At 47.1% G+C, this 26,055-nt stretch overlaps 2 protein-coding genes across 5 annotated transcripts; one reads left to right on the top strand and one right to left on the bottom strand.

Moving 5' to 3' along the window:
• Positions 1-3,964: 3,964 nt before the first annotated feature.
• On the bottom strand, positions 3,965-9,506 carry zgc:92380 (uncharacterized protein LOC445086 homolog). 3 transcript variants are annotated; one of them, XM_029649007.2, is made up of 8 exons: positions 8,886-9,506; positions 8,599-8,681; positions 8,183-8,339; positions 7,869-8,030; positions 6,160-6,285; positions 5,190-5,416; positions 4,926-4,960; positions 4,173-4,295 (listed from the first exon to the last, which is right to left on the bottom strand). In XM_029649007.2, the coding sequence occupies exons 1-8, from the start codon at positions 9,219-9,221 to the stop codon at positions 4,267-4,269; spliced, it is 1,155 nt and encodes a 384-aa protein (XP_029504867.1). In that variant the 5' UTR covers positions 9,222-9,506; the 3' UTR covers positions 4,173-4,266. The 3 variants fall into 3 exon arrangements, with proteins under 3 accessions (XP_029504865.1, XP_029504867.1, XP_029504866.1); XM_029649005.2 differs by lacking the exon at positions 4,926-4,960 and having other exon boundaries at positions 3,965-4,295; XM_029649006.2 differs by having other exon boundaries at positions 4,203-4,960.
• A 130-nt stretch (positions 9,507-9,636) lies between these two features.
• Positions 9,637-20,482, top strand: LOC115120117 (intermediate filament protein ON3-like). Of its 2 annotated transcripts, none has more exons than XM_065018974.1 (8): positions 9,637-9,837; positions 11,033-11,241; positions 12,467-12,623; positions 13,347-13,511; positions 17,499-17,624; positions 18,171-18,391; positions 18,618-18,643; positions 19,985-20,482. In XM_065018974.1, exons 1-8 carry the CDS (start codon positions 9,637-9,639, stop codon positions 20,128-20,130), a joined length of 1,251 nt encoding a protein of 416 aa, XP_064875046.1. In that variant the 3' UTR covers positions 20,131-20,482. The 2 variants fall into 2 exon arrangements, with proteins under 2 accessions (XP_064875046.1, XP_064875047.1); XM_065018975.1 differs by having other exon boundaries at positions 19,940-20,071.
• Positions 20,483-26,055: the final 5,573 nt, after the last annotated feature.

Below are 26,055 nucleotides of genomic sequence, written 5' to 3'. Positions count from 1 at the left end.
TTCCACCATGGCCTGACCGTCTCTGTTCTGGTGTGAACAGCCGGTGTCTTCCACCATGGCCTGACCGTCTCTGTTCTGGTGTGAACAGCCGGTGTCTTCCACCATGGCCTGACCGTCTCTGTTCTGGTGTGAACAGCCGGTGTCTTCCACCATGGCCTGACCGTCTCTGTTCTGGTGTGAACAGCCGGTGTCTTCCACCATGGCCTGACCGTCTCTGTTCTGGTGTGAACAGCCGGTGTCTTCCACCATGGCCTGGCCGTCTCTGTTCTGGTGTGAACAGCGGTGTCTTCCACCATGGCCTGACCGTCTCTGTTCTGGTGTGAACAGCCGGTGTCTTCCACCATGGCCTGACCGTCTCTGTTCTGGTGTGAACAGCCGGTGTCTTCCACCATGGCCTGACCGTCTCTGTTCTGGTGTGAACAGCCGGTGTCTTCCACCATGGCCTGACCGTCTCTGTTCTGGTGTGAACAGCCGGTGTCTTCCACCATGGCCTGACCGTCTCTGTTCTGGTGTGAACAGCCGGTGTCTTCCACCATGGCCTGACCGTCTCTGTTCTGATGTGAACAGCCGGTGTCTTCCACCATGGCCTGACCGTCTCTGTTCTGGTGTGAACAGCCGGTGTCTTCCACCATGGCCTGACCGTCTCTGTTCTGGTGTGAACAGCCGGTGTCTTCCACCATGGCCTGACCGTCTCTGTTCTGGTGTGAACATCCGGTGTCTTCCACCATGGCCTGACCGTCACTGTTCTGGTGTGAACAGCCGGTGTCTTCCACCATGGCCTGACCGTCTCTCAGTTCTGCAGAAGATACACAAATATATGATTGGTTACAGTAAGACAAAGTAGTCTATTTTCTGTCAATATGAAATGACATTACATTAACATTGACCAACAATCACTGAGTAACAGAGGCCTACTGATATGTCAGACTGCAGTATACATACATAAAGGGCATAGTGTAGATGGTAGGTAACTTACCGGTTGTCATTTCTGAATGTATGGCTAATCAATTTAACCGTGTAGCGGCTCAGGTTGGACTGAACTCTCTGCCCAGCCTCCCTTATACTCAATCAATGGTTGAGCACATGGTCAACCAATGTGGCCCTGAGACAACTGTCCTTCCTCCTCCTACTCTCACTCCTTCATCATTGACTTCCAAAACAGGAGCGCTCATCTGGCCTTTTATAGTGCTAAAGCTCTGATTTAAAAGCAAACAATTCAGCAACTAGTGTTTACACCTCCTGTGAGGAGTGGGTGTTGCCAATTGGTGTATAGAGCTTGGTATTGTGATTGGCGTTGTTTTCCAAAGGGACTAAAGAGATTTTCATTTTGAATGTTGTGCCTAATGTAGGGAACCATGCAGTGTTTTACAAAAAGTGTGATATAGAATTGAAAACTGATTGTAAAGCAGGAATTGTGCATGCAATTTTGCAAACTTGGTTTAGGGATTTGGTATATGAGTTTCAGGTTCCGGTGATTGAGTTTCATGGTCCAGTTTTAGTGTGTGAACAATGGGGGAAAACTAATGTAGGTGGATGGTGTTTGCCAACACTAGAGTGACAATAGCCAGTTCCTGTTCCTGGGTGAACAGACATCACCTTCCACCCTCAGGTCATTGTGATGGGGCCGTGAGTGGGAAGCAGGTGAAACATTATAATCAAACCAAGAACACAACACTAACAAAAGGCTAAATGCCAATACACAAGAACAATACCAACTGGTGAGTGAACATGGGAAAGTGACAAAGGGGAGGAAATGAAATGAAGGAAATGGAGTCCAGGTGTGAATCATAATGATTAACAGGTGCGCGTAATGACGGGTGCCAGGTGTGAATCATAATTATTAACAGGTGCGCGTAATGACGGGTGCCAGGTGTGAATCATAATGATTAACAGGTGCACGTAATGACGGGTGCCAGGTGTGAATCATAATGATTAACAGGTGCGCGTAATGACGGGTACCAGGTGTGCGCAAAGCTGATTTTCAGGACTGGTGGTTAGTATTCTGGCGATGTCACGCATCAGAGGGGAGGAGCAGGAGTAGACGTGACAGTCGTCTGGTAGTTCTTTAGAAAATCCAAGAATGTGATGTCATTGGTTAGGTTCTTTTTCTACATCCTGTACACAGTAACATTAAAACTGTATTACATGTACTTAACAGCGCTATACCCATTTTTTTGTTCACTGAGGAGCATAGACCTAATATTGTAGGACTACATTGTATTGTACTGTGATGCAGAATGATGTGCAACAATTACATAGGTACAGTTTAATGTAGAAAGTTGAAGACATACCTGTTCTCCAGTCTAAATGTTCGTATTATGGATGCTACCGTGTAGCGACTCAGGTTGGGCTGGACTCTCTGCCTCCCTCATCGCCAGGCCATGATTTATGACATGGTCCACCAAAGTGTTCCTAATGTTGTCGGAAATATGTCTCTGTCTATTGCCTGGTCCCCTTTGTCCTCTCACTCTCACTGCCTATATGTTTGTCAAGTTCTCACAAAAGATGTGATCTTACCTGAGGTCTATTTGTAGTGGTAAGGCTCAGACTAATTGGTTTTCAAGCAGAACATGTGTTTGTACTTTTGGTGCCTCTGTTTAAGGCATGGTTACAAAAGTTAAGGGTTTGATGTTTTTGTCTAAGCATTTACTTTCAGTGTGGAAGCAATCGGCAAGAACTGTAATAGAAAATGACTCAAGTAAAAGTGAGTCACCCAGTAAAATACTACTTGACTAAAAGTAAAAAAGTATTTGGTTTTAAATATACTTAAGTATCAAAAGTTAAAGTATAAATAATTTCAAATGGCTTAGATTAAGCAAACCAGATGGCACTATTTTCATGTTTTCTAACACTCAGACATCATTTACAAACAAAGTATTTTTTTACTTAAGTACTTTACACCACTGAATAAGGTCATCAAAATGTCTGTTATGGCTGTACACGTCTGTTTTGACTAGGCTAGCTGCTGATACCTGGCCTCATGTCATAGTCACAATTCCTTAGAACTCCAGTCCTTGTTTCACAGCATCTGATCTTACATGTCATCAACCATAGTTGTCATTCATGGGAGATTTGATTTGATTTGATTAGGATCTCTTTTAGTCCCCATTTGGACTAATCTTCCAAGAGTCCTTAACATTAAAATACAATTTATAATACAAACACACTTTCACATATAACACACTATTACAAACATACATAATACACGAGCATAATGACCCAATAAATACTCAAACTAAAAATTTAAAAAAATATTGATTCTTCATCTACTATAGTCCCACAACATTTCTATATACTATATTTAAATTGTATTAAATTATGTTTAAACTTATATATTGAAAGGTTTCTAGTTTGCTCAGTTAATTTATTCCATTTCTTTATTGCTCTAAATCAAAATGTTCTTTTGCCCATTTCTTTTTTCTGTCTGGATAACGCATAGATGGTGGACAATCTATTCCTAGTATTTACTGAATGTCTGTCTCTTACCAACTGAATACCATTGTGAATAGAACTTGGCCGTTTTAAATGATGTATATTATGAAATAAGATAAGCATGTTTTTTTCAATTATCTTGTCGATTGATGACCAACCAAGAACATTGCGCATGACTGCAACAGAAGAACCATATCTTCGCCTTAAAACAATCCTTGCTGCTTTATTGACGACATGTTTACTGTTGCATTGTCTTTGGTTTCACTTTAGCTTCTCTGTGAAAACAGATATGTTTGATCTAGATCCAATTCCTCAGAACTCCAGCCCTCACTTCCTCAGATCAGTGTCAATGTTTCTGTGGGTGAACAGTAAACACACAGCCCCTATTTTAAGTCCGACAGTTTTAGGCCCACCACTACAACACTACGCTTACTACCCAGGGAATATTACACAACTTATTGGTAATAAAAACAATATTCAATGTCTTGAAAAAGACAACTGGAAGGCATTGATGATACAGAGTCAAGAACAATGTGTTGAACGTATTTATTTTGTAGAGAAACATCTCTGAGAAAGAATGCAGTGGAATAACAACACCAAATCTACTTCAAACCACACATAACATCATTAGTTACGATGCTGGGCTTCAAAACACAAAGAGAAAAGACTAGAGGGATCGGGGTTGAGGTGAGGAGGGGGATTCAGGGAGGCTCTCTTGAGTTGCAGGGGCTTCGGTCTTCTTTGTGGGGGCCTCTTGGATTGGAGGGAGACTTTTCTGAGTTGCCGCAGCTTCTGTCTTTTTGGGGACCTCCTTTCCATCAACCTCATCCTTCATCAAGGCTTTCTTAGGTAGCTGGGCGGCTCTGATGTGGAGTCAGGGAAGAGGAAGAAGATCTCAGTCTGAACATTTTGCAGGATGTTTTTCAGTTGAGGAATTGAAGTAGCCTTGTGGAACCATCCTGATTGCTAAAAGCTCACTGTTTCTGTATCTGTGAGCTAAATCAGAATGTGAGCTATTGTGTGATCAGGACGGTTCCACCAGACTCTAATAGAAGTAGACATACAATTTGAATTGGAAATGTATAGTATATTGTTAGCAATGTATAGTATATATTGCCATGTTCAAATCAAATTGCACATCCTACTTGAATCAGATGTTTGCATGAATTGAATAGACACCACCTCTGCAACACATCCACATAACATTGGGATCAAATGAATCAATGACTCAATGTCTTACAATCGTATACAAGGAACAACTCACAATCAGAATACCATTGTATCTGTCTACAACATGTTAAGAACATTGTCTTTGACATCATGCAGTTATACAGTGAGATAGGTAGGTAGTGCAGACAGAGTGATATTAGCCATAACTGAGAATGAACAGCAATCTGGAGTGACATCTTAGATGGACAGTGATATAATGGTATGTTGGATTCCCTGGTGTCTTCAGATCAGATGGTTCAGTAGGGCCGATGTCCAGTACTTACCACAATTCACTGCCTGCTCTAAAGAAAAGTCCACGCTGTTGGGGAAGAGGATAAATTACACCACTTAACCGGCAACTTGAAATATAATACCAGGTTTACTGCAAATGTGCTGCGGACCCTATATAAACTGAATGTTGTTTGATCCTATGTATAGGTACCTCATTATAAGCCATGGGCTAACTGGGAATACTGGCTATGACAACCCACATCAAGTCATGAGTACTGAGCCTCCATTCCCTCTGGGTTTGTGCATCGTTAGCTCACCTGTCATCAGGGGCGATGTCGTGCATTAGGCTGCGGTAGTTCTCGATCTCGGCTTCCAGCTTCATCTTGACGTGAAGCAGCTCCTGGTAGTCATCCACATGCCTCTCCACCTGCGTCCTCACCTGGACCAGCTCTCCCTCCAACTGCAGCAGGATCTTATTGAGGCGAGTCATCTCACGGTTGTACCGCCCTTCCATGTCCTTCAGAGATTCCTCGTGGGAGTGGACCTGTGACGGACAAGGAAAGAGACCCATCAATTTGTGAGCAGATGTGACGGACAGGCACAGGGACCAATCAAATCCATTTGAACTCACTATTTTTATTTCCTGACTATAAAGACTGGATGTTGGACTGTTTTGTATTAGTTGTTGTTGTTGTTGATAAATCAAGTTCACATATGTTCCAGGTGGCGACCATGTTGATGACAGGTCATGAAGTTCAGTCTGGTTCGTAATGACAGAGTTCAATGTAATAACCAGGATGGCTGGTTATTGTGTCGACAACACAGCTTTGTTACATCCCTATATAGAGGTGTTGCATTCTCTGTAGGTTAAGGGATGTGTGTGTGCATAGTTGACCCCTGTTTAGCATGGTCAGCTTTACCTTGACCCAGTTTACAGTTGACCTACACTCTTAGATAAAAAGGTGCTATTTAGGGTTATTCGGCAGTCCCCATAGGAGACACCTTTGAAGAATTATTTCGGTTGCAGGTAGAACCCTTTTGGTTCCATTTAGAACCCTTTATAAAGAGGGTTCTACATTGACCACAAAATGGTTCTACCTGGAACCAATAATGGTTCTCCTATGGGGATAGCTGAACCCTTTTTTCTAAGCGTGTAGGACAGTATAGGTTGTGTATGGGGCTTACCGATGTTGGGTATTGTCCGGTGTGTGTGATGTCACTGGTCAAGTGATGTGAGAGAGAGAGAGAGAGAGAGAGAGAGAGATGGTGCAGGTAGGTATGTTTTACCATGCTCATTGTAGACTGTATGTCTATCTCCAGAAGGTGTCTCTGTCTGCGCAGGTCTTTGAGCTCATTCTTGCCTGAATGCAGAGCCTCATTATTCTCAACCACCTCTACCTTGATGCTGTCAAACTGTCAGAGAGAGAGAGAGAGAGAGAACCGAACTCAAAATCAAAAAAGCACAGTACAACAGCAAGATGCTGACACTAATTGAGGAGTCCATAAACACAAACAACTTCTGGCAAAATTGGAACCCCCCCCCAAAAAAAAAAGACAGGAATTAGCTATACAAAATGGTGACATACAGGTATGTGTAACGGATGTGAAACGGCTAGCTAGTTAGCGGTGGTGCGCACTAAATAGCGTTTCAATCGGTGACGTCACTTGCTCTGAGACCTTGAAGTAGTGGTTCCCCTTGCTCTGCAAGAGCTGCAGCTTTTGTGGAGCGATGGCATCCTAAATGAGATGCTCAAACTCACCAGTGCAAAATGTCAACTGGCTATATTAAAACTGTTTAATTGGATCCTGAGTGTAGGTTATTTCCCTGACATTTGGAATCAAGGACTCAAATCTATAAGAAATTTGACCCTAATTTGACCCTATTGAACAGTAAACTGGGAAGGTTTTCTGTAGTATTATAAATGTAAGAGTTCTAAACTTCCTTAATAAGCACAATGTCTTGAGTAAAAGCCAAATTGGATTTATACCAAAACATTGCACGACCGATCATATTTACACCCTGATAGATAAACATGTCCACCAAAATATACGCTTGCTTTATCGACTTCCAAAAACCATTTGATTCTATTTGGCATACAGGACTGTTCTACGAAGTTATTGAAAGTGGTGTAATGGGTAAAACATATTACATAATTAGTTCAATGTATACTGGGAATACATTGAGATTCAAAATTGGCCAGAAAATAACTTTATTCTTTAAACAGGGGGGGGGGTCCTTCGCCAGGGTTGCAATCTGAGCCCTGCGCTCTTCAATATTTAAATCGACAAATTGGCCACTATTCTATAGAAATCCTCAGCCCCTGGTGTTAGCCTCCACAGCCTTGCCATTGAGAAGGGTAGACCCAGGAAAACCTGGCTCCGTGTAGAGTAAAGGCTGTGCAACCACGGCACCACAGGAGAACCTGAGACAGAGCTGCATTTCCTGACAAATTGTCAAAAAATATAAAACAATTAGAGAGTGCCCTTTTCCCCAATCTGAAACCCTTATTCAAGGTTTCAAAGACCTCTCTGATGAGGACAGGCTTCCCATCCTGTTGGGGGAGGACGCAGAGAGCTATGGGTTGGCAGCGCACTACAGTACATTGCTGCCTGCCGTAAGATGAGTCAGTGTCTGACATACCAACATATGCTTATTGTTATTGTAATTGTTCAATGTTGTTAAGGTTATTTTGACCCTTGATTATTGTAGTTACTGCTGTCCCCTTGACAATATTGATTATTATTATTTGAATTATGCTAATATTGTAAATCTTTGGCAATATGTACATTGTTACGTCATGCCAATAAAGGAAATTGAATTAAACTGAATTGAGAGAGAGAGAGAGCGAGAGAGAGAGAGAGAGAGAGAGAGAGAGAGAGAGAGAGAGATTAATCAATTAAGGAATGAACAAACAAACAAGCGAAGGAATTAGATCATTGATGATCAAACAAACTAATATAGTGTGGTTCATTGATAAGGAAGTAAAGCTTCATACCTTGCTCTGGTACCAGTCGTCGGTATCCTTGAGGTTCTTCTTGGCCAGTTTCTCGTACTGGGAGCGGATCTTGTTGAGTGTATCACTCAGGTTGTTGTCCTGGGAGTCAAACTCCACGAGGACGTTGGAGTCCTTGATCTTCTTACGCAGCTCATCAACGTCCTGCATGCAGCAGGGGAGTAGTTATTATGGGCTATTTCAAGTCAAATCTGCTCTAGGATCATCTCTCCCATTCCCAGCTATAAACCTAACCATTATGAGGTAAATCTCAAAACTGTTCCGGGAACAGTGGGTGAATGAGTGTGTGCCCTTACATCCTTATGGTCCTTCTTGAGGAAGGCGAGCTCTTCCTTCACAGACTCGATCTGGCTCTCCAGCTGCATGCGGTTCAGGTTGGTGTCGTCAATCACCTTCTTCAGACCAATCAGATCCTTCTCCACAGTCTTCCTGGCCTGCTTCTCGTTGTCCAGCCTGCAGAGGAGATGACAGGAGCATGTATCAGTCTCTCTTAGCACCATACAATGTAAAAAGCCCCATTGGGTTTTAGCAAAGACTGCTATATGTAAATGAGCACCATTTTCATAATTCTTTACATTATAATGTCATAATAATAATAATCCAATAATATACATTTTATTTTGTGTATTTTTGTCCTATTTTGTTTTAATGAATTGAAGGTACTAATAAGTACTTTAAATACATCTCCAGGTGATAGCATGTCATGTCTCACTTGTTTTTGAAGTCATCATTGGCCAGTTTGGTGTTGTCCATTTGCAGTAACAAACGTGCATTATCCATGGTCATATCACGGAGCTGAAACCGAGAGAACATGGGCCAGTTATTGAGAATCCAGTAAACACACCAAAGGATTCACAGACTGAGATCAAGTGACTATCAGGTGAATAAGCTCAGTTGACATTGACATACAGTACTGTACATTGATCATTTAATGGGCAAAAATGCAGAATAAATCAGTCTAATTAATCATATTAAATCATTAACTGAGTGAAAAATCACCTTCTTCCTGAGGTCATTCAATGGTTTCTCAACCACATCCCAGTCGCGGCCGTTGGGGTCTCCTCTCTTGTCCAAGATGTCCTGAATCTGGTCCTCCAGATCTTTGTTGGCTTCCTCCAGGTTCCTCACCCTGCCCAGGTAGCCGGACAGACGGTCGTTGAGACCCTTCATGGTCTTCTTATCATCCGGGGCGGGCCCGGGGGCAGGAGAGACCTCCTTCGAATTCTCCGGGTCAGAGCGCATGGCGTTCCGTAGCCCCTCCAGACTGGCCACAGACACCCTGGAGCCTCTTCCCCCGGCCCCACCGAACATGCTGAAGGCACTGTTCCTAGACATGGCAGTAGTTGGTTGAATGGGTGAGTTGAGAAAGAAAATAGAGAGGCAGTGTAGAACCGATAGTCACCTGTACAGGTAGTGATTGAGAGATGCGAGGGACTGTTGTTATACCACTGCTCAACACCTGAAACCGGCCCCAAAGATACGATTGGCTGTAGTACGTCCATCACCCCCCCGGGCAAACAGGTTTAGAGTAAACATTCAAGTTTTTCTTTGTGACTTTGTTGTTTTTACCAAGAAATGTAGAGTTCCACCTCAGCTGATTGGACAGAGGCGGACACCTGAGTGGTGAGGGTTGGTCCTTGCCCACCTTAAAATCGGGTGGTAACCTGAGAAGAGATGCCTTTCCCTAAACTCTGAGTCTGATACTTGAGACTCCTTCTCTCTGTCATTCTGACAAGAACACAAAGACAAGATGTCCAAACCAGGTGGATACAGCAGCCAGTCCGACACTCCCTCGGGTAACAAGCCCAAAAGCTACCCGAACGTCGCCACTAACAAGGACCTTCTAGAGCCCAACAACCCCAAGGTGGACCCGAAGGACCAGTCAGCCAAGAGCCAGGAGAAGGACCAGATGGTTGGACTCAACGACAAGTTTATAGCGTTCATTGACAAGGTGTGTTATTTTATTATTCTGTTATTATTATTGATTGGATTGATCATTTTACAAAATCAATACATTGATGCAATCGGTCTGTCTGAAGTCTGCTGGTAATAGAGAAACACATGTATGGCACTCCTACGTAATTATTTCAGCCATATGATATTTGATTTGATGCTTAATTTATGCATTTACTTCCAATTCATTGTGTAATAATTCCATTAGATAGACCCAAAACACATCTTGAGATAAAACAAATGTATATTTCTAATTATCTACAGGCCTACGTTTTTATATATTCTACTTAACTGTCATTATACTTCATTACCACCTTTACATAATTAGAAGCCTACCTTCACTAAAATAAGAGCCTCTGTAATCATCCCAGCAGCGGGGTTTATGTAGCCAAAACATCCTACCCAGAGAGAGGTGCTCTAGCAGTCTCATCACCATCACTCACAGCTGTAAAGAAAACCTGTCAGACAGTCTCCTGCTCTCTGCTCCGCGTTCTGAGCCTCTCTCTCTCTCTTTCATTCTTTCTCTCTCCATCGATCATAGCCGTTGAAAACGCCCTAAGGTGCCACCTTGTGGTCAATAACAGAATACCATTTCAAAATGGAATTATTTTTAATCTCTTGCAAATTTTCCAAATCTATTTTCTTATATAGATTTTTGGACTTGGATTTAGTCAATATTATATCATATTTTTGTTGGGTTACATTTGTAAGTGTGGGGGCCTATGTGTTGTTAACAGACTATAATGTGAGTATGTTGTAGTGAATCACACATTGGTTCTATATTTAACGGCCATGAGAGTCTGGGTGTAAACCTAATGCATGTTGCTGCCACCCACACAGTGGAAGTATAGCCGTGGGCAGATCTGGTGTTGCCCAGTTAGTGTACTGAGACCCTTCATCACTGAGGCTCCACATATGTGCACATATACGCAAGCACACGCACACACACACACAATGGCATCCCACAAGACTAACAGGTTGTAGAGTCACTTTTTCAATATCTGTTCAATTCCTGCTAGCAGAGAAGTGGAGGCTTACAAATCGTAACCCACAATCCCCCAGTGACATGAATAAAAATGGATAGGAGATTTTTTTCCTTCTATAACTCATTGTAGTTTACTCTGACTGGTTTCAGATGCAACAACCTTGATTGAGTTTCTGATCCAATATACTCTCTCTCCCTCTCCCTTTAGGTGCAAAACCTGGAGCAGCAGAACAAGGTCCTGGACACGCGTCTGAAGATCCTGAAGGAGCAGGAGGACTACCAAGGCAACGTGGACGCTGTGGTCCAACAGCTGGCCAACGAGTTGCAGCAGCAGATCCAGAAACTGGTCCGGGACAAACAGAAACTGAAGCAGGAGCTGGCCCACTGCCAGGACGAAGTGGACCAGACACGCAACAAGTCAGTGACTTCACAGAGCCTTCACAGAGCCTTCACAGAGCCTTTCGTAGTTAAGACTTAATAGAATCAAATAGAACAGAATAGAATGGAATACAATAGAAAATAATACAGTGCAATACAATAGAATGACATTGAATTGGACAACATGCACTGCAAGAGAGAGATCTAAATGATGAATGTATGGACCATTTCAGAAAGCCCTAACAAACCACCCAACACCTGATTCCTGTGTAGCAGGCCTAGGGAGACAACCAGGACAGTCAATGGTATAATATAAATCAGAGTTTAGATATTGTACAGGTCACCAGGCCTCCAGGAAATGCCACAGTCCACAACAAGAACCTCATCAGTCTAAAGTGACAAACAGCGTTTTCTCACGCTAGGCTACATTTTTCCACCTGGGTCCCCAGGCCTCAAGAGTCGGAGGTGCTAATTCTTTATGCTTACATAAGCCTCTGTCCACTGGGTTGAGTTAAGTATATACAGGGGAGCTCTGGTGTGCCCTGCACTATGTCTGTGGGGAGAGGTAAATGTACTGTAGTCAGTGTACACTCCCCAGCCCCTCTACGCCCCTCTACCCCCTAACCATGGGCCTCTGTGTTACACAGTACCCACAGACATGGCTCTGAGAGTGGAGAAAATGTGGAACCTTTAGGGACCTGGGCCCATTCATCCCATCCATCCTGGGCTCTTACCCAGTCTGGATCAGCTCAACACAGTTATGCTATGCTAGGGTGTCTGTCTGACTTGGGGGGGTGAGAGGGAAACAAAGCTACAGATGGTCTGACAGTAGGATGATAAATTGACATGTCAGTCAAAGGGGTTTGAGGATGCATGTGGTGTGGTGTGTCGTGGTTTGGTGTGTCGTGGTGTGGTGTGTCGTGGTGTGTTGTGTCTTGGTTGTGGTGTGTCGTGTCGTGTCGTGTCGTGTCGTGGTGTGGTGTGTCGTGCAAGCAGGTGTGTGCGCTCACCTGAGCTCCCATCTCAGTCATATCATACCTGGGCGGCAGGTAGCCTAGAGGTTAAGAGCATTGGGCCTGTAACCAAAAGGTTGCTGGTTTGAATCTCCAAGCCAATTAGGTGAAAAATCTGTCTGTTCCCTTGAGCAAGGAACTTAACCCTAATTTCTCCTGTAAGTCGCTCTGGATAAGAGCGTCTACTAAATGACTCAAATGTAAAATATCAAAACAACATCCTCTTCATTATCCACTCTGTGGTCCTCCAGGTACCAGGATGAGATCCAGAAGAAGTCGGATCTGGAGAATGACTTTGTGATCAACAAGAAGGATGTGGATGAGGGCCACCTGGCAGCCGTGGATCTGGCTCTGGAACTGGAGGACCTGATGGGAGAACTGGACTTCCTGAGGCGGGGCTATGAGGAGGTAGGCTGACTGACACACCCATCGGCCAATCAGAGGCTAGGTGGAACCAGAACCATATATAGCTAACATGGCGTCCAGTGTAAAAGTTTGCCAAACTCTCTTTACTGCATGGCGCTGTGTGGAACTATTGCAACTTACACCTACCCAGTGCACAAACCATCTCAAATCTGCCAACTAGGGCAGAGCGAAGGAGGCAGTTAGCTGGAATGAGACGCAGCCCAGATCTCCTGCTCTTTACCCCTTTTTCTCCCCAATTTCATGGTATCCAATTGGTAGTTACAGTCTTGTCCCATCGCTGCAACTCCCGTACGGACTCGGGAGAGGCGAAAGTCGAGAGCCGTGTGTCCCCCGAAATACGACCCTGCCAAGCCGCACTGCTTTTTGACACAATGCCCACTTAACCCGGAAGCCAGCCGTTCCAATGTGTCGAAGGAAACACTGTACACCTGGCGACCGTGACCCCGTGCATTGTGCCCAGCCCGCCACAAGACTTGCTAGTGCGCGATAGGACAAGAACATCCCTGCCAGCCAAACCCTCCCCAAATTGTGCGCCGCCCCATGGCTCTCCCGATCCCGGCCGGCTGCGACAGAGCCTGGACTCGAGCCAGGATCTCTAGAGGCACAGCTAGCATTGCAATGCAGTGCCTTAGACCAGTGCGCCACTCGGAAGGCTCAGATCTCCTTGTCTAATGTAGTATTGTTGTCCCGGCTGTGGGGTGACAGGAGCTGAAGGAGCTGGAGTCTCATATCCAGAATGAGACGGTGGTCGTGAAGGAGAACAACAAGAGATCTCTAGACATGGACGAGATCATCGACAGCGTCAAGAAACAGTACGCGGACATGGCCTCCCGTGCCAGAGAGGAGGCAGAGCTGTGGAACCAGAAAAAGGTGAGGATTTTTTATATTTTAGGTCATTTAGCAGACACTCTAATCAAATTTATTTCAAATCAAATGAAATGTATTTATTTATATAGCCCTTCGTACATCAGCTGATATCTCAAAGTGCTGTACAGAAACCCAGCCTAAAACCCCAAACAGCAAGCAATGCAGGTGTAGAAGCACGGTGGCTAGGAAAAACTCCCTAGAAAGGCCAAAACCTAGGAAGAAACCTAGAGAGGAACCAGGCTATGTGGGGTGGCCAGTCCTCTTCTGGCTGTGCCGGGTGGAGATTATAACAGAACATGGCCAAGATGTTCAAATGTTCATAAATGACCAGCATGGTCGAATAATAATAAGGCAGAACAGTTGAAACTGGAGCAGCAGCACGGTCAGGTGGACTGGGGACAGCAAGGAGTCATCATGTCAGGTAGTCCTGGGGCACGGTCCTAGGGCTCAGGTCCTCCGAGAGAGAGAAAGAAAGAGAGAATTAGAGAGAGCATATGTGGGGTGGCCAGTCCTCTTCTGGCTGTGCCGGGTGGAGATTATAACAGAACATGGCCAAGATGTTCAAATGTTCATAAATGACCAGCATGGTCGAATAATAATAAGGCAGAACAGTTGAAACTGGAGCAGCAGCACGGTCAGGTGGACTGGGGACAGCAAGGAGTCATCATGTCAGGTAGTCCTGGGGCACGGTCCTAGGGCTCAGGTCCTCCGAGAGAGAGAAAGAAAGAGAGAATTAGAGAGAGCATATGTGGGGTGGCCAGTCCTCTTCTGGCTGTGCCGGGTGGAGATTATAACAGAACATGGCCAAGATGTTCAAATGTTCATAAATGACCAGCATGGTCGAATAATAATAAGGCAGAACAGTTGAAACTGGAGCAGCAGCACGGCCAGGTGGACTGGGGACAGCAAGGAGTCATCATGTCAGGTAGTCCTGGGGCATGGTCCTAGGGCTCAGGTCCTCCGAGAGAGAGAAAGAAAGAGAGAAGGAGAGAATTAGAGAACGCACACCTAGATTCACACAGGACACCGAATAGGACAGGAGAAGTACTCCAGATATAACAAACTGACCCTAGCCCCCCGACACATAAACTACTGCAGCATAAATACTGGAGGCTGAGACAGGAGGGGTCAGGAGACACTGTGGCCCCACCCGAGGACACCCCCGGACAGGGTCAAACAGGAAGGATATAACCCCACCCACTTTGACAAAGCACAGCCCCCACACCACTAGAGGGATATCTTCAACCACCAACTTAATTCAGAGAGACTTACAAGGTTCAATGACAAGGTTCAATGCCTTGCTCAAGGGCACATTGACAGATTTTTCACTTGGTCGGCTCTGGGATTTGAACCAGCGACCTTTCGGTAACTGGCCCAACGCTCTCAACCGCTGTGTTGGTGAGTGGTGGCGGGGGTGAGTGGTGAGCGGGGGTGGTGAGGAGTAGTGTGGGTGACTGGTGGTAGGGGTGACTGGTGGTGGGGGTGACTGGTGGTTGGGGTGATTGGTGAGGAGTGGTGTGGGTGACTGGTGGTGGGGGTGACAGGTGGTGGGGGTGACTGGTGGTGGGGGTGACTGGTGGTTGGGGTGACAGGTGAGGAGTGGGTGGTGGTGGTGGTGGTGGTGGTGGTGAGTGGTGGGGATAAGTGGTGAGTAGTGGTTGGGGTGAGTAGTGGTGGTGGGTGTGAGTGGTGAGTAGTGGTGGGGTGAGTGGTGGTGGGGGTGAGTAGTGGTGGGGTGAGTGGTGAGTAGTGGTGGGGTGAGTGGTGGTGGGGGTGAGTGGTGAGTGGTGGTTGGGGTGAGTGGTGAGTGGTGGTTGGGGTTAGTGGTGGTGGTGAGGGTGAGTGGTGGTTGGGGTGAGTGGTGAGTAGTGGTGGGGTGAGTGGTGGTGGTGGGGGTGAGTGGTGATTGGGGTGAGTGGTGAGTGGTGGTTGGGGTGAGTGGTGGTTGGGGTGAGTGGTGAGTGGTGGTTGGGGTGAGTGGTGGTGGTGAGGGTGAGTGGTGGTTGGGGTGAGTGGTGAGTAGTGGTGGGGTGAGTGGTGGTGGTGGTGAGTGGTGAGTGGTGGTTGGGGTGAGTGGTGAGTGGTGGTTGGGGTGAGTGGTGGTTGGGGTGAGTGGTGAGTGGTGGTTGGGGTGAGTGGTGGTGGTGGTGAGGGTGAGTGGTGGTTGGGGTGAGTGGTGAGTAGTGGTGGGGTGAGTGGTGGTGGTGGTGAGTGGTGGTGGTGGGGGTGAGTGGTGGTTGGGGTGAGTGGTGGTTGTGACGGTGAGTGGTGGTTGGGGTGAGTGGTGAGTGGTGGTTGGGGTGAGTAGTGGTGGGTGAGTGGTGGTGGTGGGGGTGAGTGGTGAGTGGTGGTTGGGGTGAGTAGTGGTGGGGTGGGTGGTGGTGGGGGTGAGTGGTGAGTAGTGGTGGGGTGAGTGGTGGTGGGGGTGAGTGGTGAGTAGTGGTGGGTGAGTGGTGGTGGTGGGGGTGAGTGGTGAGTGGTGGTTGGGGTGAGTAGTGGTGGGGTGAGTGGTGAGTAGTGGTGGGGTGAGTGGTGGTGGGGGTGAGTGGTGAGTGGTGGTTGGGGTGAGTGGTGAGTGGTGGTTGGGGTGAGTGGTGGTGGTGAGGGTGAGTGGTGGTTGGGGTGAGTAGTGGTGGGGTGAGTGGTGGTGGTGGTGAGTGGTGAGTGGTGGTTGGGGTGAGTGGTGAGTGGTGGTTGGGGTGAGTGGTGGTGGTGGTGAGGGTGAGTGGTGGTTGGGGTGAGTGGTGAGTAGTGGTGGGGTGAGTGGTGGTGGTGGTGAGTGGTGGGGGTGAGTGGTGGTTGGGGTGAGTGGTGGTTGTGACGGTGAGTGGTGGTTGGGGTGAGTGGTGAGTGGTGGTTGGGGTGAGTAGTGGTGGGGTGGGTGGTGGTGGGGATGAGTGGTGAGTAGTGGTGGGGTGAGTGGTGGTGGGGGTGAGTGGTGAGTGGTGGTTGGGGTGAGTAGTGGTGGGGTGAGTGGTGGTGGTGGGGGTGAGTGGTGAGTGGTGGTTGGGGTGAGTAGTGGTGGGGTGAGTGGTGAGTAGTGGTGGGGTAAGTGGTGGTGGGGGTGAGTGGTGAGTGGTGGTTGGGGTGAGTGGTGAGTGGTGGTTGGGGTGAGTGGTGGTGGTGAGGGTGAGTGGTGGTTGGTGTGAGTGGTGAGTAGTGGTGGGGTGAGTGGTGGTGGTGGTTGGGGTGAGTGATGAGTGGTGGTTGGGGTGAGTGGTGAGGAGTGGTGAGTGGTGGTTGGGGTGAGTGGTGGTGAGGGTGAGTGGTGGTTGGGGTGAGTGGTGAGGAGTGGTGAGTGGTGGTTGGGGTGAGTGGTGGTGGTGAGGGTGAGTGGTGGTTGGGGTGAGTGGTGAGTAGTGGTGGGGTGAGTGGTGGTGGTGGGGGTGAGTGTTGGTGGTGGGGGTGAGTGGTATCTTTTGTGGCCTCCTTGTCTCATCATGGGCCGGGTGCAGTGCGTGCTAACCAAGGTTGCCAGGTGCACTGTGTTTCCTCTGACACATTGGTGCGGCTGGCTTCCAGGTTGGTTGCGCGCAGTGTTAAGAAGCAGTGCGGCTTGGTTGGGTTGTGTATCGGAGGACGCATGACTTTCAACCTTCGTCTCTCCTGAGCCCGTACGGGAGTTGTAGCTATGAGACAAGATAGTAACTACTAAAACAATTGGATACCACAAAATTGGGGAGAAAAAGGGCTAAAATTCAAATAGTAAATTAAAAGAATAAGTTTTGTTGTTTTGTTTTGCAACTTAATCACAGTTACACATCAGAGCCACACACACCAACATTATGTATCACAGTAAATGATGTTGACGATGCAACAAGTGTGATGACTATCTTAAATATATTCACTGATTCCCCTCTATCCTTTCTCCCCTCCCTCCCTCTTTCTCCCCCTCTCTCTTTCTCCCTCCCTCCTTCTCCCCCTCTCTCTTTCTCCCTCCCTCCCCTCTCCTCCCTCTCTCTTTCTCCCTCCCTCTCCTTCCCCTCTCAGATGGATGACATAGTGCTGACAGCAGAGCAGTATGAGCAGGATGTACGTAATGTGAAGAAGGAGATTGCTGACATGCTTCGTCTAATACAGAGACTGAAGGCCGAGCTGGAGACCCTCAAGAAGCAGGTGAAACGCTCTTGCACGCATACACACACACACACACATACACACACACACACTGTTTCCTATATTTATATATCCTTCTCCACTTCTGTTATCCCTCTGACCCTCTCCCCCTCCCTCTGACCCTCTCCCCCTCCCTCTGACCCTCTCCCTCTGACCCTCTCCCCCTCCCTCTGACCCTCTCCCCCTCCCTCTGACCCTCTCCCCCTCCTTCTGACCCTCTCCCCGCCTCCCTTTGACCCTCTCCCTCTGACCCTCTCCCCCTTCATTTGACCCTCTCCCTCTGACCCTCTCCCTCTGACCCTCTCCCTCTGACCCTCTCCCTCTGACCTCTCCCCTCTCCCTCTCCCTCTGACCCTCTCCCCGCCTCCCTTTGACCCTCTCCCTCTGACCCTCTCCCCCTATGCCCTTTTGGCCTCTTCCCCCCCTCCCTTTACCCCTCTCTCTCACACTCACCCTCCCCCCTCTCTCTCTGACCCTCTCTCCCTGACCCTCTCCTTCCGACCCTTTCCCTCTGACCCTCCCTCCCTCCTCTCTTCCCCTGTTCAGAAAATAGTTGTTGAGAAGGACATTGAGGATGTGGAGGTGGATGGGCAGAATGCGTTGGAGCAGGCCAGGGATAATATTGTTGTGCTGGAAGACGCCCTCCGCAGGGCCAAGCAGGACATGGCCCGTCAGGTCAGGGAGTACCAGGAACTGATGAACCTCAAACTGGCCCTGGACATCGAGATCGCCACCTACAGGAAGCTACTGGAGGGAGAGGAGATTAGGTGAGTGGCACAGTGGAGCGGTGGGAACAGGGGGAGGGAAGTGTGTGAAGTGACAGGCGATGTAAGGGGGTTGTGTGTGTGTGTGTGTGTGTGTGTGTGTGTGTGTGTGTGTGTGTGTGTGTGTGTGTGTGTGTGTGTGTGTGTGTGTGTGTGTGAGAGAGAGAGAGAGAGAGAGAGAGAGGGGTATCCTGCCTATACTTAGCCCGTATTCTCTCTGTCATTTCAGAATGAATGACCATATACGTCATCAAGGTAAGAGCTCTTCTTATTCCCTCCAGTGATTCACTCTCTTCTTCATTAGTTTATTTAACCTTGGAGCCTCTAGGTAGCATCTACATGATACTTTCCTCTTCAGAGTAGCAGTGGTGGAAAAAGTACCCAATTTTCATACTTGAGTCAAAGTAAAGATACCTTAAAAGAAAATAACTCAAGTAAAAGTAAAGGTCCCCCAGTAAAACACTACTTGAGTAAAAATGTTAAAGTATTTGGTTTTAAATGTACTTAAGTATCAATAGTAAAAGTATAAATCATTTAAAATTCCTTATATTAAGCAAACCAGACAACACGATTTTCTTGTTTTTAAAATGTACGGATAGCCAGACACACACTCCAACACTCAGACATAATTTACAAACAAAGCATTTGTGTTTAGTGAGTCTGGCATATCAGATGCAGTAGGGATGACCAGGGATGTTCTCTGTTTAGTGAGTCCTCCAGATCAGAGGCAGTAGGGATGACCAGGGATGTTCTCTGTTTAGTGAGTCCTCCAGATCAGATGCAGTAGGGATGACCAGGGATGTTCTCTGTTTAGTGAGTCCTCCAGATCAGAGGCAGTAGGGATGACCAGGGATGTTCTCTGTTTAGTGAGTCCTCCAGATCAGAGGCAGTAGGGATGACCAGGGACGTTCTCTGTTTAGTAAGTCCTCCAGATCAGATGCAGTAGGGATGACCAGGGACGTTCTCTGTTTAGTAAGTCCTCCAGATCAGAGGCAGTAGGGATGACCAGGGATGTTCTCTGTTTAGTGAGTCCTCCAGATCAGATGCAGTAGGGATGACCAGTGATGTTCTCTGTTTAGTGAGTCCTCCAGATCAGAGGCAGTAGGGATGACCAGGGACGTTCTCTGTTTAGTGAGTCCTCCAGATCAGAGGCAGTAGGGATGACTAGGGATGTTCTCTGTTTAGTGAGTCCTCCAGATCAGAGGCAGTAGGGATGACTAGGGATGTTCTCTGTTTAGTGAGTCCTCCAGATCAGAGGGATGAAAAAATGTACATTATTTTCTTTAGGAATGTAGTTGAGTAAATGTAAAAGTTGTAAAAAAAAAATAGAAATAGTAAAGTACAGATACCCCAAACAACTAATTAAGTAGTACTTAAAAGTATTTTTCCTTAAGTACTTTACACCACTGCCGAGTAGTTCTTTCCCATCCTCAGTAAATGTGTAGAAGGGTGAGTAAGAAGAGAAAGATCCGATAGGAAGGAACTGTGACCTGTGTTGTGTCATGATCTGTGTGTGTCCTACTAAAATCAAATCATATCTCTTTTGCTCAGATTACTAAAACAAACCGACCAATCCCAGTTCTTGCTTACACGCAGACATTGATTTGCCTTCGAAGACTCTGAAGCCCCTCCCATTAGATGCCGGTGGCCCCCCAACCAGCCCCAGGAAGCGTCTGCTGATCAGAATTGAGGTGGAGGCGGGCAGGGTCATGTCCAAGAGCTTACACTACTCTGACAATTAACCAAGTCCACCGTCACTCTGCTGTCGCTATAGTAACACGGTGTTGTACCACTTTCTCTCTCTCTCTCTTTTCCATCTAAAAACATTGCTGAGTCTTTTGTTTTACATTAAGGTCATTGTTTAATAAGCTACAGTGTTAAACTTACACACTTTGTTTTCAACTGCAGTTCGAAGACCATGTGCAAACAGTAACAGGAGCTCTTACAAAATGTGTCCTGTGCTCTTTTTCATTACGTTTGTGGTGGGAGAATTTATCTGTGCTCTCTTGTGCTCATGTGACTGGGAAGGCCATGTCCTCCAAAGCTTGAATGTCACTGAACCAGGTCCAAAATAAAAATACAAAATATTAAGGAACCAAATATGTGTATGGTTTGTTTAAGGAGTATGTCTGTCACCCAATACAACTCAGCCCTGAACTCAAGGAATACATGGGCCTATTGTCACCACACAGACAGAGATACACTTCCTAGAGCCCCGGGACCACCACTGTCGTCATATACATGGGCCTATTGTCACCACACAGACAGAGATACACTTCCTAGAGCCCCGGGACCACCACTGTCGTCATATACATGGGCCTATTGTCACCACACAGACAGAGATACACTTCCTAGAGCCCCGGGACCACCACTGTCGTCATATACATGGGCCTATTGTCACCACACAGACAGAGATACACTTCCTAGAACCCCGGGACCAGCACTGTCGTCATATACATGGGCCTATTGTCACCACACAGACAGAGATACACTTCCTAGAACCCCGGGACCAGCGCTGTTGTCATATACATGGGCCTATTGTCACCACACAGACAGAGATACACTTCCTAGAACCCCGGGACCAGCGCTGTTGTCATATACATGGGCCTATTGTCACCACACAGACAGAGATACACTTCCTAGAGCCCCGGGACCACCACTGTCGTCATATACATGGGCCTATTGTCACCACACAGACAGAGATACACTTCCTAGAACCCCGGGACCAGCACTGTCGTCATATACATGGGCCTATTGTCACCACACAGACAGAGATACACTTCCTAGAACCCCGGGACCACCACTGTTGTCATATACATGGGCCTATTGTCACCACACAGACAGAGATACACTTCCTAGAACCCCGGGACCACCACTGTTGTCATATACATGGGCCTATTGTCACCACACAGACAGAGATACACTTCCTAGAACCCCGGGACCACCACTGTTGTCATATACATGGGCCTATTGTCACCACACAGACAGAGATACACTTCCTAGAACCCCGGGACCAGCGCTGTTGTCATATACATGGGCCTATTGTCACCACACAGACAGAGATACACTTCCTAGAACCCCGGGACCAGCGCTGTTGTCATATACATGGGCCTATTGTCACCACACAGACAGAGATACACTTCCTAGAGCCCCGGGACCACCACTGTCGTCATATACATGGGCCTATTGTCACCACACAGACAGAGATACACTTCCTGGAACCCCGGGACCACCACTGTGGTCATATACATGGGCCTATTGTCACCACACAGACGGAGATACACTTCCTAGAACCCCGGGACCACCACTGTTGTCATATACATGGGCCTATTGTCACCACACAGACGGAGATACACTTCCTAGAACCCCGGGACCACCACTGTTGTCATATACATGGGCCTATTGTCACCACACAGACAGAGATACACTTCCTAGAACCCCGGGACCACCACTGTCGTCATATACATGGGCCTATTGTCACCACACAGACAGAGATACACTTCCTAGAACCCCGGGACCAGCACTGTTGTCATATACATGGGCCTATTGTCACCACACAGACAGAGATACACTTCCTAGAACCCCGGGACCAGCGCTGTTGTCATATACATGGGCCTATTGTCACCACACAGACAGAGATACACTTCCTAGAACCCCGGGACCACCACTGTCGTCATATACATGGGCCTATTGTCACCACACAGACAGAGATACACTTCCTAGAACCCCGGGACCAGCACTGTTGTCATATACATGGGCCTATTGTCACCACACAGACAGAGATACACTTCCTAGAACCCCGGGACCACCACTGTTGTCATATACATGGGCCTATTCAAATCAAATCAAATCAAAATGTATTTGTCACATACACATGGTTAGCAGATGTTAATGCGAGTGTAGCGAAATGCTTGTGCTTCTAGTTCCGACAATGCAGTGATAACCAACAAGTAATCTAACTAACAATTCCAAAACTACTGTCTTATACACAGTGTAAGGGGATAAGGAATATGTACATAAGGATATATGAATGAGTGATGGTACAGAGCAGCATACAGTAGATGGTATCGAGTACAGTATATACATATGAGATGAGTATGTAGACAAAGTAAACAAAGTGGCATAGTTAAAGTGGCTAGTGACATAAGAATGCAGTCAATGATCTAGAGTACAGTATATACATATGCATATGAGATGAATAATGTAGGGTAAGTAACATTATATAAGGTAGCATTGTTTAAAGTGGCTAGTGATATATTTACATCATTTCCCATCAATTCCCATTATTAAAGTGGCTGGAGTTGGGTCAGTGTCAATGACAGTGTGTTGGCAGCAGCCACTCAATGTTAGTGGTGGCTGTTTAACAGTCTGATGGCCTTGAGATAGAAGCTGTTTTTCAGTCTCTCGGTCCCAGCTTTGATGCACCTGTACTGACCTCGCCTTCTGGATGATAGCGGGGTGAACAGGCAGTGGTTCGGGTGGTTGATGTCCTTGATGATCTTTATGGCCTTCCTGTAACATCGGGTGGTGTAGGTGTCCTGGAGGGCAGGTAGTTTGCCCCGGTGATGCGTTGTGCAGACCTCACTACCCTCTGGAGAGCCTTACGGTTGAGGGCGGAGCAGTTGCCGTACCAGGCGGTGATACAGCCCGCCAGGATGCTCTCGATTGTGCATCTGTAGAAGTTTGTGAGTGCTTTTGGTGACAAGCCGAATTTCTTCAGCCTCCTGAGGTTGAAGAGGCGCTGCTGCGCCTTCTTCACGACGCTGTCAGTGTGAGTGGACCAATTCAGTTTGTCTGTGATGTGTATGCCGAGGAACTTAAAACTTGCTACCCTCTCCACTACTGATCCATCGATGTGGATAGGGGGTGTTCCCTCTGCTGTTTCCTGAAGTCCACAATCATCTCCTTAGTTTTGTTGACGTTGAGTGTGAGGTTATTTTCCTGACACCACACTCCGAGGGCCCTCACCTCCTCCCTGTAGGCCGTCTCGTCGTTGTTGGTAATCAAGCCTACCACTGTTGTGTCGTCCGCAAACTTGATGATTGAGTTGGAGGCGTGCATGGCCACGCAGTCGTGGGTGAACAGGGAGTACAGGAGAGGGCTCAGAACGCACCCTTGTGGGGCCCCGTGTTGAGGATCAGCGGGGAGGAGATGTTGTTGCCTACCCTCACCACCTGGGGGCGGCCCGTCAGGAAGTCCAGTACCCAGTTGCACAGGGCGGGGTCGAGACCCAGGGTCTCGAGCTTGATGACGAGCTTGGAGGGTACTATGGTGTTGAATGCCGAGCTGTAGTCGATGAACAGCATTCTCACATAGGTATTCCTCTTGTCCAGGTGGGTTAGGGCAGTGTGCAGTGTGGTTGAGATTGCATCGTCTGTGGACCTATTTGGGCGGTAAGCAAATTGGAGTGGGTCTAGGGTGTCAGGTAGGGTGGAGGTGATATGGTCCTTGACTAGTCTCTCAAAGCACTTCATGATGACGGAAGTGAGTGCTACGGGGCGGTAGTCGTTTAGCTCAGTTACCTTAGCTTTCTTGGGAACAGGAACAATGGTGGCCCTCTTGAAGCATGTGGGAACAGCAGACTGGTATAGGGATTGATTGAATATGTCCGTGGGAATATTGTCACCACACAGACATAGATATACTTCCTAGAACCCCGGGACCACCACTGTTGTCATATACATGGGCCTATTGTCACCACACAGACAGAGATACACTTCCTAGAACCCCGGGACCACCACTGTCGTCATATACATGGGCCTATTGTCACCACACAGACAGAGATACACTTCCTAGAACCCCGGGACCACCACTGTCATCATATACATGGGCCTATTGTCACCACACAGACAGAGATACACTTCCTAGAACCCCGGGACCACCACTGTTGTCATATACATGGGTCTATTGTTCTGGGTGGATGGAGATAAGAGAGTGAAAGAAAGAAAGAGAGAGAGAAACACACAGAGAGAGAGAGAGATACAGAGCGACCGAGAGAGAGAGAGAGAGAGAGAGAGAGAGAGAGAGACACACACAGAGAGAGAGAGACACACAGAGAGAGAGACACACACAGAGAGAGAGACACACACAGAGAGAGAGAGAGCGACACAGAGAGAGATAGCGACACACAGACAGCGACACACAGAGAGCGACACACTGCTCGGTCACTTACCATATTTCACTCCATCACTCCTCCCTCTCTCGCACACACATTCAGACAAATGCAACACACATACACACACTAACAAAAAGGCATACACACACACAGTATCACAGTATTGGACATAAAAAATTCTGACCCCATGTTAATAATCTCTCTCTCTCAACGTCATGTAAAAAATCAGACCTTTTATAGTTACACATGGCTGGCTCTTACCCGGACTTAACTCTCTCTCACGCTCTAGTCTATTTGAAAAGATGTTTACACGTCAAATAGTTAGTGTGAATAGTCACACTAAAGTTCTCTTGTTTTCCCCATATGCACGAGTTATAGTTTCAACAAAGACATAGAAAATGTATACTTGATTTGCCGAGTAGGCAATAAAGTAGCGTTCTAAACTTTGCACATTAAACTGTGAATATGACCAACCCTGTTTGAGGGCTATTAGAAATCAGTAGATAAAACAGTCTTCCTTCAAGGATTCTTAGCACACTGATACAGACTTACAAATAGGCAGACAATGAAATTATCATTCTTGTTTTCACTTCAATTTTGGAAAGATGATTATCTTCCCAGATATGGTGTAACCTAAAGAACTTCAGTTCCTGTCTGGCTCTTTTCAAATGTGATCTAAATGTTAGAATCTCAGGGGTCTAATCACTCCCATGTGTTCCAGATGTATTTTGGACTGTGGAGGAGGACAGAGCACACCCCTCTCTCCCCTGTTCAGAGCACATACCAGCTCCAGATAAAGACTATGGAGGGAGAGAAAGTGTGTGTGAGAGAGAGAGAAAGAGAGAGTGAGAAAGGAGACAGATATGGGAAAGAGAGAGAGAAAGATAGGTAGAGGGAGGGATGGAGGGAGAGAGAGCGGGAGAGATAGAGAAAGATAGGTAGAGGGAGGGATGGAGGGAGAGAGAGAGGGAGAGAGAGAGAAAGATAGGTAGAGGGAGGGATGGAGGGAGAGAGAGAGGGAGAGAGAGAGAAAGATAGGTAGAGGGAGGGATGGAGGGAGAGAGAGAGGGAGAGAAAGATAGGTAGAGGGAGGGATGGAGGGAGAGAGAGAGAGAGAGAGGGAGAGAGAGAGAAAGATAGGTAGAGGGAGGGATGGAGGGAGAGAGAGCGGGAGAGATAGAGAAAGATAGGTAGAGGGAGGGATGGAGGGAGAGAGAGAGGGAGAGAGAGAGAAAGATAGGTAGAGGGAGGGATGGAGGGAGAGAGAGAGAGAGAGAGGGAGAGAGAGAGAAAGATAGGTAGAGGGAGGGATGGATGGAGGGAGAGAGAGAGAGAGAGAGAGAGAAAGATATAGGTAGAGGGGGATGGAGGGAGAGAGAGAGAAAGATATAGGTAGAGGGAGGGATGGAGGGAGAGAGAGAGAGAGGGAGAGAGAGAGAAAGATAGGTAGAGGGAGGGATGGAGAAAGAGAGAGAAAGAGAGAAAGATAGGTAGAGGGAGGGATGGAGGGAGAGAGAGAGAGAGAGAGAGAGAAAGATAGGTAGAGGGAGGG

The sequence above is a fragment of the Oncorhynchus nerka genome, linkage group LG5 (assembly GCF_034236695.1).
Source record: "Oncorhynchus nerka isolate Pitt River linkage group LG5, Oner_Uvic_2.0, whole genome shotgun sequence".
Taxonomy (NCBI): Eukaryota; Metazoa; Chordata; class Actinopteri; order Salmoniformes; family Salmonidae; genus Oncorhynchus; species Oncorhynchus nerka.
Note: the sequence above shows the minus strand (reverse complement) of the source record. Positions and strands in the feature narration are given on the sequence as shown.